This window comes from Garra rufa, chromosome 22 (assembly GCF_049309525.1).
Source record: "Garra rufa chromosome 22, GarRuf1.0, whole genome shotgun sequence".
Classification (NCBI taxonomy): domain Eukaryota; kingdom Metazoa; phylum Chordata; class Actinopteri; order Cypriniformes; family Cyprinidae; genus Garra; species Garra rufa.
In genome coordinates this window covers 8,022,318-8,040,022 of record NC_133382.1, presented here as the reverse complement: position 1 = coordinate 8,040,022, position 17,705 = coordinate 8,022,318, and the positions used below count along the sequence as shown (strand labels likewise).

The window sequence follows — 17,705 nt, the reverse complement described above, 5'->3', positions numbered from 1 at the left end:
ATCATAAATTCATACTTCACAACTGCTACAAGTTTACAAGTATTAAAGGATATTAAAATTAATGTTTGAACTGCCAGTTACAGAAAAAAGTAATAACAATAAACACATACTAAATGTATATACACACACACACATAGATGATAGATGGTATACATAAGGGCTGAATTTATGAAAATGACCCCTTTCAAAAGTTTACATCCCCTTGATTTTTAATACTGTGTTGTTACCTGAATGATCCACAGCTGTGTTTTTTTGTTTAGTGATAGTTGTTCATGAGTCCCTTGTTTGTCCTAAACAATTAAACTGCCTGCTGTTCTTAAGAAAATCCTCCAGGTCTCACAAATTGTTTGGTTTTCCAGCATTTTTGTGTATTTTAACCCTTTTCAACAATGACTGTATGATTTTGAGATCCATCTTTTCACACTGAGGACAACTGAGAGACTCATATGCAACTATTACAGAAGGTTCAAATGCTCACTGATGCTTCAGAAGGAAAAACGATGCATTAGGAGCCGGGGTTGAAAACTTTTGAACAGAATGGAAATATGGAGATACATTTTTCTTATTTAGATAGACAGATCTTATATAGACTATATATACTTATGAAATCCATTTTAATTTTTCCCAAATTCATAATAGACTTTGTTGTAATGGTAAAAAATAAATAAATGAAAAAATACTAATTAAAAAGCATGTCTTGAAACAAAAAGTAAATTAAATTCAATCTTGTAAATCTTCTGTTTTTGATAGATTTTCTGGAATTAATTTTAATGGTTTAATTAAATTTTAATAATTAAAAGCATGTCTAATTAATTGGTTTTATGAAAAAAAAAATGTTTTTCCATAAATAATTTTTAAATATTTTTTCTGCCAAATGTTCCTTAAAAATAATGTTGTTTTTTTTAAATAATAACTGTAATATAAGTACAAGTCCTATCATTACATTAAAGGTGCACTGTGTAATATTTAAGATGATCTCTAGACAGAGTTGCAATATAATATACATAACTATGTTTTCAGGGGTGTATAAAGACAATGAACCATTATGTTTTTATTACCTTAGAATTATCAGTTTATATCTACATACACCGCACACTGACACAATGATGAACAAGTAACAGTAATATTCACAATAACATTGTTTTATTGAATGATTAAGTAAATATAATTCCTTCAATTACGTTTTAAAAGAAATCTCATTATTCTTTGCTGTCAAAAACGGCGTGATTTCAATCCTGTATTGGCTACCGTAGTTCTGTAAAGGGAGGGGTGAGCGGTGGACTGTTGCAATTCACAACCTCACCGCTAGATGCCGCAAAAATGTACACACTGCACCTTTAAGTAGTATATTTCTGTCACAATTTCTTCAAGTTAAAACAAACTTTTATTTTGACGGGTTGTTGTAAAGAGCTTTTAAGTTTCTGTTTGTATACGATATGACGATAGTTTTTCTCAAAGAAAATGAAAAAATGCTCATGAAGTGACTCTCAGAGTAGTTCTAGTGTTTATGTACTCATATTTTAAGATGACAGAGGCTGAAAACACCATGAGCGTCACTTGCACTTCAGTATGTGTGAAGTAAACAAAACCACGCGTCTGCTCCATTCATTCACACAGAGACATGCAGAACATGCAGGATATATATATTTAAATAGTATTTTTGCAGCTTAATTTTGACAGACATTAGTCCATATCACATTTTGATTGAAGTGTACTGACCTACTTTTGATTCATATCATCCAAAATGTGGAAAATTTTGTGACATTCCACGTTACACAGTAAATTCCACATTTATGACTGGATTCCGTGATTCCAAAATCAAAAAATGAAATTAAAATTCTAAAAAATCATGTAATTACAATTAAAAATCCAACTTAACATTCTGTGGCACATGGACGGAAAGAGAGCAAATTCTTTAAATTATTTTTGCCCATTCCTGTTTCCCATATAGGCCTACTGCTTACCATACATCTTGTAATGCATGTGTGCAAAACTTCAAACAAAAAATAAATAAAGAAATTTAAAAAGGGAAAAACTCTGGAAGAAGAAGGAAAAAAAGAACCAGCACCAAAAAAAAATAAAAAATTGTTTGATCAGATTTTGTAAAGCAACAGCTGCTGCACAGAGAACATAGAGCAGGAAAGAAGGGAGAGAGGAACAGAACGAGAGACAGGGAGTACTTGTATTTGTCTCAGAGGCACAATGTTACAAAAATAAGATGCTGAAGATTGTACTTCATCATGACAAAATAATGGCTTTGTGGTTGTGTTTCTCATCTTGGCGGCTCTCTTTAAATCTGAGAAAATGGCCTGGCATTTGTCGCACTTAAGAGATGCAGATGAGACAGAGAGATTCTGACTCACCTCCTTCCATCGCTGGTATATATCGCATTATTTCACGCTAGGCACACCAAAGCTAACATCCCTACCAGTGTCAATATCAAGGACGCAAACACACAAAAGATCAGTGCTTTAGCAAAGACTGAAGTACCATCACATAGCAAGACAAACAATGCAGAATCTTCTAATAAAACACAGTGTTGCGTCTGGTTTAACAGGGGAAGGACCGGAGCCATTATGCTTTGTGCGTTTAGATAATTAAATTAAGTGAGGCTTGCAAATTATTTTGCCAGGCTGACATGCATACAAATTAGCTTGTCATATTGTTTTAGACGTACAAGACATATGAACCTTGTCAAACATGAAGAGAGCAATAGTTAAATTTTTTATTGTGTAGACATAACTGTAAAAAATCATGACACTATCATGCCTCATATTTTATTTTGCATTCAAATATTATTATTATAATATTGCATTAAAATGTTTAAAGAAACAGACAAAAACTCTACGCAAAGGAATTTAGGTTACTTCGCATATGTAGATATAGCATATATCCCTAACAGTGTTGCATGTGTGTGTGTGTGTGTGTGTGTGTGTGTGTGTGTGTGTGTACCTGGTATTCATCACGTTGTGGGGACCAAATGTCCCCACAAGGATAGGAATACCAGTAGATTTTGACCTTGTGGGGACATTTCTTAGGTCCCCATGAGGAAACAGGCTTATAAATCATGCACAATGAGTTTTTTTGATGAAGTAAAAGTGTGCACAATCTCCTGTGAGGGCTAGGTTTAGGTGTAGGGTAGGTGTATGGCCATAGAAAATACGGTTTGTACAGTATAAAAACCATTACGCCTATGGAATGTCCCCATAAAACATGTAAACCCAACATGTGTGTGTGTGTGTGTGTGTGTGTGTGTGTGTGTGTGTGTGTGTGTGTGTGTGTGTGTGTGTGTGAGTGTGTGTGTGGTTTCCATGGTTACTCCCTCCTGAGAGTAGCTGTTCTTTGTAAGTTAAGGATGACAACACAGTGTGTGTTTCCATGGTTACTCACTCCAGACTGTGGTTTGTCTTTGCACAGTTGTGAAGTGAAACGGTCTTTCTATGTGCATTTTCATGCATGCATGTCTGCAAATTTGCATATGCAATCTCATGTGTTCATATGTAACTGATATTTTGCACACAAGGTACACTCAATTTTAAAGTGGTCATGAAATGGAGAATCAAAATGTACCTTTGATGCACCCCTTGACATGTCATCATTGTATGTAATCAAGTAAGTGTTTTCTTAACAATTTTTGTCTGTCTATCAATCACAAGAGCAATACTGCTGTTGGATATACTGTATACCAGTGGTTCTCAACTCCAGTCCTCGGGACCCACTGCTCTGCACATTTTGTATGTCTTTCTCATTTAACACACCTGATTCAGATCATCAGCTCATTAGGAGAAAGATTCATGAACTGAACTGAGAGTGTCAGATTCAGAAATATACAAAATGTGCAGAGTAGTGGGCCCTGAGGACTGGAGTTGAGAACCACTGCTGTATACTACCAGTCTAAAGTTTTTGGACAATAAGATTTTTAAATGTTTTTATTCTGCTCACCAAGTCTGCATTTAATACAAAATACAGCAATTGTTAATTTTTTAACGATCTCTGCTTTCTATTTAAATATATTTTAAAATGTAATTTTTCCTGTGATCAAAGCTAAATTCTCAGCATCATTACAGTGTCATATAATCTTTCAGAAATCATTTTAATATGCGGATTTGCTGTTCAAGACAGTTGAGTACATTTTTTTTAAGATTCTTTGATGAATAGAAATATCCATTTTTTCTTTGGTAAAGAAATGATAGAAATTAATACTTTCATGTACCAAGGATGCTTTAAATTGATCAAAAGTGACATTCATACTGTTACAAAAGATTTCTATTTCAGATAAATGCTTTATATTCATCAAAGAAACCTGAAATCTTCTTAGCTGTGTTCAACATCATAATAAAAAAAATTGTTTCAGTTTTTTGAGCAGCAAATCAGAATATTAGAATGATTTCTGAAGGATGACTAAAAATTCAGCTTTGAAATCACAGGAATGAATTACATTTAAAATATATTCAAATAGAAAACAGTTATTTTAAATAGTACAAATATTTCAAAATTGTACTGTTTTTGCTGTACTTCATCAAATAAATGCAGTCTTGGTGAGCAGAAGAGACTTCTTTAAAAAACATTAAAAATCTTACTGTTCAAAAACTTTTGACTAGTAGTGTAAATGTCAAATAAGACCAAACCTAGAAATTGTTCTGTCAATGGATGTAAAGAAACTGCAACTCTCAAAACTTACTTGCATAGTCTTCCTAAAGGTCTGAGTATTAGAAATGCATGGCTGAAGTTTTTTTGTTAATGACGTGCCTAAACAACTGAAAGATAAAGTTTTAGTTTGTTCTTCACATTTCACAACGACTGTTTTGTGAATTATTCTAAACAAGAACAACTTTTTCAAAATATATTTTATTAAAAGATAAAGCAATGCCAGAGGCAATGCAGGTAAGTATATTTATTTAGAATTTTACAGTGTGTTTGTAATAAACGTCAAACCAGTGTTTAACGCTATTAAGTCACCAAGCGTATCAGTGTTGCTAATAAAATCAGCGTATCATTGTGAGTGTTGGTAATAAAATAAATTAATAAAATATATTAATTGTTTTTTTGTTTTGTTTTTCCATATACGTTTTCATTACATAAAATAGCTTCAATTATACAAATAAAAAACAATATTTGAAAAAATGATTTTTGGGGGGTATTTAGGAAAACACTGCAATATGGCAACAGTGTACCACAATGGAAAATGGCCAAAAATAAGTTTTTCTATTACATTATGATTTTCTTCTCAATTCAAATGCACATTTCTTTTGAAATTGATGCATATAATCCTAATTTCCATCAAACTGTCACACACACATGCAGACACATACACACATTCACAAACACACTCATCTTTACGGAAAGACAATTTTTTTTTAAATACATTTATTTAATGCTACGTATAGTACAAATACATTTAGATGTTATTTACTTAATAAAAATACCCTCCAATTGTACTTTTGGTATACTAAACTGCTACAGTGGTGTGAAAAAGTGTTGGCCCCCTTCCTGATTTTTATTTTTTATTTTTTGCATGTTTGTCACATTTTAACGTTTCAGATCATCAAACAAATTTAAATATTAATCAAAGATAACACAAGTAAACACAACATTCGGTTTTTGAATTAAGTTTTTTATTATGAAGGGAAAGCAAAATCCAAACCCATATGGCCCTGTGTGAAAAACAGTTTCCTCCCTTAATAACTGGTTGGGCCACCCTTAGCAGCAACAACTGCAATCAAGCGTTTGTGATAACTTGCAATGAGTCTGTTACAGCGCTGTGCAGGAATTTTGGCCCACTCAGAATTGTTGTAATTCAGCCATTTTGGAGGGTTTTCGAGCATGGACCACCTTTTTAAGGTCATGCCACAGCATCTCAATAGGATTCAGGTCAGGACTTTGACTAGGCCACTCCAAAGTCTTCATTTTGTTTTTCTTCAGCCATTCAGAGGTGGATTTGCTGGTATGCAAACACTTTTTCACACAGGGCCATGAGGGTATGGATTTTGTTTTCCCTTCATAAAAAAACCCTTCATTTAAAAACTGCATGTTGTGTTTACTTGTGTTATCTTTGATTAATATTTAAATTAGTTTGATGATCTGAAACATTGAAGTGTGACAAACATGCAAAAAAATAAAAAAATCAGGAAGGGGGCTAACACTTTTTCACACCACTGCATATTTAATTTTGTGGAAGTAGTGCTGAAGTCCAACTAAAGATATACTTAAGTATATTTGATTGTGCTAAAGTGGAACTATTGCAAGTATACTTTAGCTACACTTTAAATATTTTGCATTTAAAGACTGAAATTTAAGATCATACAATCCTCATTCACAGTGATATTAAAACATATTTTAGGCTTAATAAGAAGAAAATTGTGCACAAGTAGTACTCCAAATAAAGTTTAATTACAATTTGTATATCAGCAAGTCTCAAGCGATATGTCAGTAAATATGTTAATTGACTTAAACTATACTTAGTATAAAATAAATGCATTTTAAATCTATTACTTTTTACTATGGTATTTCAGGCATAATATTACAAAATGTGAATTTATATTAGGAAGTATTAAATGATATGTCAATAAATATGTTATGTATTTAAAGTATACTTAGTATGAAATAAATGTATTTTAAATCAAGTATGGCATAGGATTTTAATATATTTTGGGGCAATAAGCCCCATGAAGCCACGGTTTACCGTAAAACAAGATGGTTTTAGACACTATGCTCCACTATGCACCATTTAGCTGAACTAAATTCACTTTAAACCACTGCTTCTTGAGGCTTATTGCTTTATTTTAAAACTCTAAAATGAAAATTAAGCAATTAACCAAGAAAAACAATTATCAAAGTGAAACACTGTTGTAATCAGACACTAAAAAATAAAGGTGCTTTATTTTTTGTTTGGTTCCATAAAGAACCTTTAACATCTGAAGAACTTTTCTGTTTCACAAAAGGTTCTTTGTGGCGAAAGAAGGTTCTTCAGATTAAAAAAAGGTAAGAAATAGATGACTGTAGTGTAGTGGTTGTAATGTTTCAATTCTTCTACCTTAAGATCTGACTCATACTGCCATCACAGCACACAACGTTTCATCTTGAGTATCAAAACACACAACATGTGCTAAAGAAGGGCATGAAACAAGTGCAATGAGGTTAGCCAATCACAGTAGTGGGTGTTTACTTACACTTCTGTAAGAGGTAACACATTTTTTTTTTTCTCAAAGCGAGTGAAAATGAGGATGGAAAATTATGCTTTTTTGGCACAAACTTTATCTAACCTCAAGAAACATAATATGCAAATCTGCATTTCATGACCCCTTTAATAAATAATAATGTGGATGTGCAGGTGCATTGTTGTTCTCCACACTCACTCTGTACCGTAGCAGTCCTGGTGCAGTTGTAGAGGATGGCGAGCTCTCCGAACACCTTCCCCGGTCCCATGGTGCAGAGTTTCATCCCTTCCTTGGTCACCTCCACCTTACCATCTGAAAGCAATCAGAAGATAAATCCTTAAGTCCATTGATGATGCTCTGTTCATGAAAGTAAGCATGACAGTCTGGAAATGCAGCCGTGCCGGCTGCCTGGATCGGACAGAGCCTGGCCTAATACATTCCAATAACAGTCTCATTTCATTAGGCCAGCAGACATGAGCAGAAGCTTCGAGGGGAATGGGGTAGGGAAAATCACTGGGAACAGCAGGAGCTTCTAATGTAATGAGCACAAAGAGAAATAGGCCAGAGAAATTATATATATATATATATATATATATATATATATATATATAAAAGAAAGGAGTAGAGGATTAGCAGAGTATTATGTCTAAACTATTAGATGGGATGCGGTGAAAGCATACTAAGAGAGCCTGGGACTTTATTTCAGGATTCATGTGTAAGACACACGTAATTTCCTCTGCGTTGGCTCATGGGAACTTCAACAACAGTCTTCAGTGAGGAGCTCATCTGTCACCTCACCTCAAGCTTCCGGGGGGCCCTACTTGGAATAAAGTAGGTCTAAGAAAGCGCTTCCTGCTAAACGCTGGCAACAGCAAGGTGGCACGTAAAAAGAAAAGGATGTTTACGCACAGACTGACAGTGATGTCATGTTGTTGAGATAAGAAGCATGCCGGGGGCACGGGCCTCCAGATATGAGCTTTAAGACTGTGCGTGTAAATATTTTACTCTGTATTTGGGTCAGTGAAGCGCGGATTGATCCAAAATGAGCGGGTGCCTGCAGTCACCCGCGGTTACAAGTCATCCAAAAATATTTTTAATGATATTCGGCTCGCGGTCGGTCGGGTCGTTTGAAATAAAGATGCCAATTAAACCTTTGTAATTTATATAGTACTAGACACAATTTTCTATGAAATACATAGACCTACACTTTATTGGCTGAATAATATTTACCTTTTGAATGTTGAGTGTTATTAACTGTTGAATAAATGCTGACGCGGGAAAAAATGCCCGATTTCCCAACACGTTGAACTGAGCAGCAATGCCATTGTACGATTTTAATAGGCTACTTTTAAACACATATAGCTCAGTAATGTCAGTTTTATGTATTTTCTGAGAGGGGGTGGGGTTTTTGTTGGGAAAGTCGGGGGAGAGACGCACACTTCGATTAGACTGGATAAACACATGCAGCATCTTAATTGTTAAGAAAATGTTATTCCTAATAAATGTCTCGAATATTTTGATTATGTCCAACGCTTCTCTTTCTTTTTGGAATTATTAGACACATTTCACTATGTCTTTTCAAATGCCTAGGTCTGTTTAATTTCCTTAAATATAAAATATCTAGCAGTATTTGTAAACGTTTATTCAAGCAATAATATATAAATTATCTATTGTATATGCTTGTTTAAACCAGGGATTAAAAACGAATTCCAAGTAAAAACGGTATTTTTTCTTTACATTTCCAGAGAGCGAAACGAACGAAATTAAACATTACTTAATAAATTCAAGGCACTATAATTTCCTTATTCATTTGATACAACTAATATAGCTATACAATTAATATATATAAAATTATATTATTTTGTCATATTCATGATTCCTGAATTTATATATGAAAACTTTGTTATGTTTGTATAAGAAAATTTGTTAACCTAGCCTAAGTTGATTTAAAGGCTGTATCAGCGATTTCAAGCCTGAAACATAAAGTGTCAAATTCAGCTGACCTTTCTTCACGATCCGCTCGCTGCCTGCCCCATAAATCGACTGTAAAAAAAACGCGTCTCTCTGGTCAGCCTAGGGTCCGAGATATGCCAAAAAAACAATCGGTGCTACCAACCTTTCCACAGAAAAACAAACAGTGTTCCAACCAATCAGCGTCAGGGGGTTGGTGTTGTGGACTTTCCTACTGGTGCAGGGATGTGAGGGAGGCGGAGCGAAAGTCCACAACACCAAACCCGGTGATTGGTTAGAACACTATTTGTTTTTCTGTGGAATAGTTGATAGCACCGATTGTTTTTTTGGCATATCTCGGACCCTAGGCTGACCAGAGAGACGCATTTTTTTTTACAGTCGATTTATGGGGCAGGCAGCGAGCGGATCGTGAAGAAAGGTCAGCTGAATTTGACACTTTATGTTTCAGGCTTGAAATCGCTGATACAACCTTGAATATTCTTGATCATTTTTAGAAGTAAGTTAAGAAAAAAGGAATTAGCTTGTAGTCTATATATATTTAGGGCTATAGGCTAATCTTTTTCTTAACACTGTAGATCAAAATAAAATAATTCTTGATCATATGTAACATCGGAGAATCACTGACATAATTTAGAGTACTTCGAAAATGAAACTATTTAAATCTGTATAAAAGAAAGACAAAATAAATCACAACAAGAACAATCTGTATTTTTCTTAAAATCAAGAACATTTCTTTTGACAAAATTACCTAATTAATGCCGAATGATGTTTGACAGTGAACGCATCTCCTCCAATGCATAGCCGCATATAATCTCTGGTGTCAGTCGCAAATATTAAACATGCGGGTCAGGAAGCGGGTCGGGTACAATATTTACTTTTTTTTTTGCGGTCCAAGTTGCGGGTGGGTTAGTTGAAAACGTCGGTCGGGTTCGGGTTGTTTATACACTGACCTGCGCATCACTGATTTGGGTCATTTTACAGTACTGGTCCAAAGTCAGAGTTGGAAACATCTCGTAAAAAAGTAAAAAAAGAGGTTTTTCCCCCCCCCAAAAAAATTGTATGCAAATTGTATAATTTTTAAGGTACACATTTCTAGTAATAGTACTAATATTTAAAATATTATTATGGTTTACAATATATAATAAAGATTTGAATACTTACATGCTTTTTAAATGCGCTTTTTGGTTGTGGGACAGTAGTTTTGACCAATTTTGTAGAATTATATATATATATATATATATATATATATATATAAAGAACTGTTTTCCTTTTTAATACATATTAAAATTAGGGATGTCAAACGATTAATCGCGATTAATCGCATCCAAAATAAAAGTTTATGTTAACATACTATACGTGTGTGTTTATTGTGTATATTTAATGAGTATATATAAATATATGTGATTATACACATACATGTGTATATATATTAAAAGAATATTTATATGTAAATATATATTTATACTTGTATATGATATAGATTATATGTAAATATAAATATTTTATATATTAGTCTAAAATATTTGTCTCTAATATATACATATGAGTGTTTTCATAAGTGCATAATAAATATACACAGTAAACACACATATAGCATGTAAACATAAACTTTTATTTTGGATGGGATTAATCGCGATTAATCATTTGACAGCCCTAATTAAAATGTAATTTATTTCTGTGATGGCAAAGCAAAATTTTCAGTAGCCATTACAACTAAATATTCTTGTGAAAACTGAGATAAACTACTGATCAAACGCTTAGGGAAAGTAAGAGTTAAATCATATTTTTAACAACATCCGTTGTCCATGTTTCTTGAAGGAAAAATTAAAAAAGAGAGAATTTTTTTTTTTTTTTTTTTTTTTTTTTTTTACTGATGCTCAATAATGTAACAATGCATTAAGAAGCAAGATGCATACATTTTGTGAATTAGATGAACGGTAAATTGTACTTATATTATTTTCTGGGAAACATGTAAGTATTAGCTTCTGAGGAGCAGTGCTAAAAATATTTTAAAGCAAAATAAGAAACATTTACACATCATCCTGTTCAAAAGTGTACACCCCCTGCTTTTAATGCATTGTGTTTCCTTTTTGAGCATCAGTAAATGTTTTCACCTTTTGTATTATTTACTAGTTCTCAGTTGCCCTTAGTGTGAAAAGATGGATCTCAAAATCATACAGTCATTGTTTGAAAAGTGTCAAATATGCATAAGACGCTGGAAAACATCTGTTATGTGAAATAGCTTATTCAGTAGAGTACTTAATAAAAATTACTTGTGTATAAAATTTTTGCATATTCTGCAAGGGGAACTATAGCTTAGGATGCAAAGTGTTATACTCTGAGAATCACCAATTGTTTTTACATTCATATATATAAAAAATATTATGGCCTGTAAATTCTCTAAAACTCATCCACTTTATTTTTTTCATATACTTGTGAGTCAGTCTCAAATTTTAATCAGCTGAACACTTGACAGTAAGGTTCCTCTCCACGGGGGAAGAACCACTCATTTTCGTCATAATACTTCTTGGTAGGTTATTCTGGAGCTCTGATGCTATCAGCAAGGCTAATCCAAATAGGCTACAAATACACTGACCCAGAATCAGTTTGTTGTGGCTCTATTCTCCTGCCACCTGGGGTCTGTCTAATGATGGATCTCAAACACCACTGGCCATCCCAACCTCGAACAGCATGAAACAAAAACATCCACTTTAAGCCCACCATGAACACTAGCCCACGCATACAATGTGTAAATATGATGCTAAGCTTTTAAATTAACTATTTAGATTAAAAACAGTACACGTGGCAGACATGAGTCCAGAGAGTCAATTCTCACATCCTAGATTTTGAGAATTCATCAGAACTGAGTTTAGCGCGGCTTTTCATTTCACAAGATCTTCATTGATGGATTGGAATGGTGTGAATTACTTGTGGCTTAAACATTCAGTGCAGAAGATCCATTGGAAACAAACTCATCTACATCTTGGATTTTTTTTGCAGATTTTCATTTTTTTTGTACTATTATAAGAACTATTCCTTTAGGCAAGTTCTGGGCTTTGGTCTGTAAGTCTTAGTAAATATTCTAAATAAAAGATCATGCTGATTTCCAGAACACTGCTGAGGCACAGGAAGTAATTTTATCATACAGCTATAACTTGCGATGGATAAAATCAGGTCACCCACTACAAAAAAGAAAAAAATGTAATTACCAAACACTTAAACTGACCCAGATTCATGGGCTCAGTGACTGTAACAGTTGATATAGAAAAAATAGTCAAGTGAAAAGCTACTGGCTGGCACTAGCAAGCTAAAATTATGTTGTTTCCTCTATGGGACACCACTTTGCTAACTACCCACTTGTCGCTTTGAGTTTACGAAGACAAAGCCTAAATATATCCAGGTGTGATTCAAAAGTTTGTTCAGAGAAATATCACACAATGTAGATGTGTGCACTCTTAAAAAGGATGTGTTAAAAACAACACAGCCTGTGTTGTTTCTTAACACACCTTTGTGTCTAGTTAAGGACAACACATTTTGTGTTAGTTTTAACTCAACTAGTGTGTTATTCCAGCTAACACAGAAAGTGTGTTGATTTTTTTCTACACACTATTGTGTTATAAATACACAGTTTGTGTCAATTATGTGTTATTTTTTTTACCAAATTTTTGTATGCAATAAAGACACTGCAAACTAATGTATAATTTAAACACAATTTATTAAACCTGCTACTAACAATTACATAAAAACTCAAAAAGGTTAAAAAAGAGAGGTAAACAATCAATACAGTCATTTTTTAACATATAATTGTTCCTTGAGTGAAAAGTTGTTAATGGTTTATAAAGTTTGTACTTTAAAAAAAATGTGGTATTTGACAACCTCTTAAGCATTAATCGTTTTATTTACATATTTTTATCAGCATACAAGTGATGGTGATGGTCGTGAGATGAAGTCTCTCGTTTGTCTCTGTCATGTCAGTAACTGCCACAAGCACTTCAGGAGTGTCTTCCATTCAAAGCTGCAAGAGTAAAATAAAGATACTTTTGTTATTTATAGGCTACACATAGCGAATATTGTAAAATAGCGATAGCTAAAAAGGCAAGAAAAGCTTTAGCATTAGAGATTATGTTAGCATCTTAGGGCAATTTGCACAATACATGTCACAACGAAGCTGTTCATTTTCAAAGAGAAAGACGCGACGAACGAATGCATTTTCTCATTAGCACTACGTGTCAATGATGAATTAAAAGCGATTCTGTTCACAATTAATCTAACAAAAGAAACTATAAAGCTTGTTAAAATAAGCTCCCACCGTCGTGATGTGCTGCAGACGCAGGCGCAGCTCGCATCGGCATTCGTGAGGCAATTTTACCACGTATATATGTGCCAAATGCCCCTCGACCGTCTCCAAACGATCACAAAAGACATTTTAAAAACGTATAATGGCAAATACAAACATTTCTTACCTTCACACATCGAAGTTATGTCCTGACGATGAAAACTTGCAGCACGAGGAAATTAGCTTGTCTCAGTAGAATAACGGCTCATGAAGTGAGGCAAGCAGCAATGTGATTGGCTGATATTTAACACATATTGTGTTGGACACACTGTGTTGGATATTTTCTTTTTTCTTTTTCGTTTTTAACACACATTTAACACAAAGTAACACAAAATGTGCTAAAATAGACATAACACAAACAATGTGTAAAAAATTAACACATCCTTTTTGAGAGTGTGGTAATGAATGAGCAGGCCCTGTTCTTCATCACTTTATACTGTACATCTGAGATAATAAGACGAATTCCAAATCAACTAAAATGGTTCTCTAGGTAATCTGGTTCTTCATACACAAATACAGATTTCATTCAAATAAACTGCATAAACAGATTAAATATCTTAAAAAATATGCTAGAAATGTGCTTAAACATACTACAAACATGCTAGCAACATGTTACATTGTGCAAGGAGCATGCTATGACATATTCACACATGCTATCAATATGCTAGAAATATACCCTGATAGCACACGTACATCTCGGAGACGTTGGATTTTTTGTCTTGTTTCCAGACAAAATATCTAAAAATTCTTAAATCAGGACTTTCTAGAAAAGTAAAACTAATTCTTGTTTTCAGAAAAAATTTGTTTTCAGTCTAAATTTATTGTGTTTTTGCTCTAAACAAGCAAGATAATCTGCCAATGGGGTAAGAAAAATAATCTTGATTTGTTTTTGCTGGTTTTTTTTTTTTTGTTTGTTTTTTTGTTTGTTTTTTTGCTTACCCCATTGGCAGATTATTTTGCTTGTTCTAAGCAAAAATGCACTTAATTTTGACTTGTATTTTCTGAAAACAAGAAAATAATTTTTACTTTTCTAGAAAATCCTAGAAGATTTATTAAAGAATTTTTAGATAGTTTGGCTGGAAACAAGACAAAAAAAAAACTAAGTAAGAAAAGTATTTTTTGCAGTGCAGTATATTACCCAGATAGCACACCTACATCTGCAAGAGGTCTGTTAAAGATCACTTGATCTGGAAAGCATCTGCTGGGTACACACATTTGGCAGATGTCTGTAAGATGTCAGTTTTACATACATTCTAAATCATAAACATCTTAAAGACATCTAATGGATGTCTATTTGACATCTTATAGGAAACATCCTATAGACGTATTGCAGATGAGCAAGCAATCAAAAAAATACATCTTGCAGATGTAAATGCAGACATCAAATAGACCTCTCAGAGACGTACCTGTGCTATCAGGGTAAATATGTAAAAATATGTTAGCAATGTGCTAAAACGTACTACAAACATCCCAGATAGTACTTGTATGTCTGCAAGATGTCTGTCAAAGATCTCTTGATCTGGAAAGCATCTGCTGTGTACAAACGTCTGGCAGATGTCTGTAAGATGTCAGTTTTACATACATTCTAATTCATAAGCATCTTAAATACATCTAATGAACATCTATCTGACATCTGATAGGAAATGTCCAACAGACGTATTGCAGATGAGCAAACTACATCTTGCATATGTAAAAGCAGACATCAAACAGACGTCTCCGAGATGTATGTGTGCTATCAGGAATGCTAGCAACATGTTAAATCATGCAAGCAACATGATATATATTGAAACATGCTAAACTATGATAACTGATATAAAATTATGCTAGAAATTTGTTAAACTGCATTATTGGTCGTGTGTTAAAAAATGCTAGCTACATGATAATTCATTCTGAACCATGCTAGCAATGTATTAAGTCATGGTAGCCTATATTAACATATTAAATATGTCAGAAATTTGCCAGCAATTGCTAAATAGTTAATTCATGCAAGGAACATGCTACAGCATGTTGAAACATGCAATCATAATGCTAGAAACATATTAAATCGTGCAAGCAATGAGTAAAAACTGAATGGAAACTGAAAGAGTGAAATCTGTACCAACGTAAATGTTAGAAATATGCAAGCAATGTGCTAAAACATACTACAAACCTGCTAGTAACATGTTAAACCATGCTACAACATGTTAACACATGCTAGCAACACATTAAATCATGCTAGCATTGAGTGAAAATGCAATTAAAACTGAAAAAGGAAATCGAATATCTGCAACATAAAATGTTAGAAATATGCTAGCAATGTGCTAAAACAGAACAAACACGCTAGCAACATGTTTAATCGTGCAAGGAACATGTTAAAACATGCTTTCAACATGCTAGAAACATACTTAACCATGCTAGTAATGAGTGAAAACTGTATCAATAATATATTAAACATATTAGAAATAAGCTAACAATATGCTAAAACATACTACAAAAATGCTAGCAACATGTTAAATTATGCAAATCATGCTAAACTATAATAACAATAATGTTTTAAGTCATGCTAGAATCTTGCTAAATGATGTTATTTGTGTTAAAACATGCTAGCAAAGTAATAATTCATGCTAAATCATGGTAGCCTATATGACCATATTAAATGTTAGAAATTTGCTAGCAATGTGCTAAATCATGCTACAAACATGCTAGCAAGATGTTAAATCATACAAAGAACATGCTATGACATGTAACACATGCTAGCAGCATGCTAGCAACATAATAAATCATGCTAGCAATGAGTTAAAACTGAATGAAAACTGAGTGAAATCTGTACCAACTTATCAAATGTTAGAAATATGCTAGCAATAGCAAAAACATACTGCAAACATTCTAGCAACGTTAAATCATGCTATGACGTGTTAACACATGCTAGCAACATGCTAGCAAACGTAATCATGCTAGAATGTCTGAAAACATGCTAGAAACATACATTTAAAATTTATAATACAATTTATATTTCTGGATTTTATTAAAGCAATGTTACATTTAGCTATTAGAAAATCTTCTAAAAGTGGAATTCTTAGGCAGCTGGGAAAAACATCCTGATCATTTCTTGAGGGTTATACTTTCTTAATGGTATCGTAAGTTGTAACCATTCTAAAGGTACTGTAATAGCACTAAAATATTATTGCCTCTGGTTCAATATTATTCTGAGAACGAAGAATGAATCTGCGTCTGGTAGTCTTTGAGTATCACCTTCGCAAGCCATCTAATCCTGTTTATGTTACGTAAACCTGCTCCTGAGCGGGTTTGAGCTTAAGGACCTGTTGCTATGACAACAACTCAGACGAGCTTTGAAGAACAGAATAATCCAGGATTGTGTCAAATCATCAACAATTAAATCCAGCTAACTCCGTAATCGACATAGAACAATGGGATCCTGTTTTAAACAACATCATAGGCTGATCTTATTATTTTTTGACATACAACTTCAAGTCAACTCAAAAGTAACAGCAACTCGAATGTCAAAGTCAAAGTCTCAAGCATTTCATATTCAAAGTCACACGTTTTGAGTCCACTCTGACACCTGCATCACAGTAATACATCACACCCAATGTAACACCGTTGATGTCTTCTCTTCAGAGTAAAGTTTTATTAGATTTCCATCATGTTCTGACGGCTTTATCTTGGCGGGGCAATATGAGGAATGAGACAGGCACAAAAGAAGGATGTTGTTATCAGGGAGCTGTGACTATCTGCCTGTTTTCGGGCAGGTCATACTGACTTGTACTCTATTATCACTGCCTGCATCCACAACCAAGGGAAATAACCTACTGTAAGTAGGAGTCTAAATGTGGCATGCTTTAGGGGTCGAAAGCAACAAGATGAAAAATCGACATGTGCATGCAAAAACCTTTTTGATGCTTTGATGATTTTTGTTAATTGTACATCTGATCATTTAATCCATTAATTTAATTAATAATATTAATTAAATTAATATTGCAAAATGTTATTACAATATAAAATAATGGTTTTTATTTTAATATACTTTAAAATAAAATTTATTCCTGTGATGCAAAGCTGACATTTTATCAGCTGTTACTCCTGTCTTAAGTGTCACATCATCCTTCAGAAATCATTCTAATATGCTGATTTATTAATGTTGGAAACAGTTGTACTGCCAAATATTTTTTTTAAACCTGTGATTCTTCTTTTTAGGATTCTTTGATGAATAACAAGTTAAAAAGAGCTGCATTTACTCAAAA

General features: G+C 33.4%; 1 protein-coding gene across 1 annotated transcript in view; it reads right to left on the bottom strand.

Moving 5' to 3' along the window:
• LOC141298250 (cGMP-dependent protein kinase 1-like) overlaps positions 1 to 17,705 on the bottom strand; it is a 269,682-nt gene that overhangs the window by 175,135 nt on the left and 76,842 nt on the right. Inside the window, exon 3 of the mRNA XM_073828761.1 lies at positions 7,356 to 7,469. Coding sequence (XP_073684862.1) covers positions 7,356 to 7,469 — 114 coding nt within the window. The remainder of the gene's footprint in view (positions 1 to 7,355; positions 7,470 to 17,705) is intronic.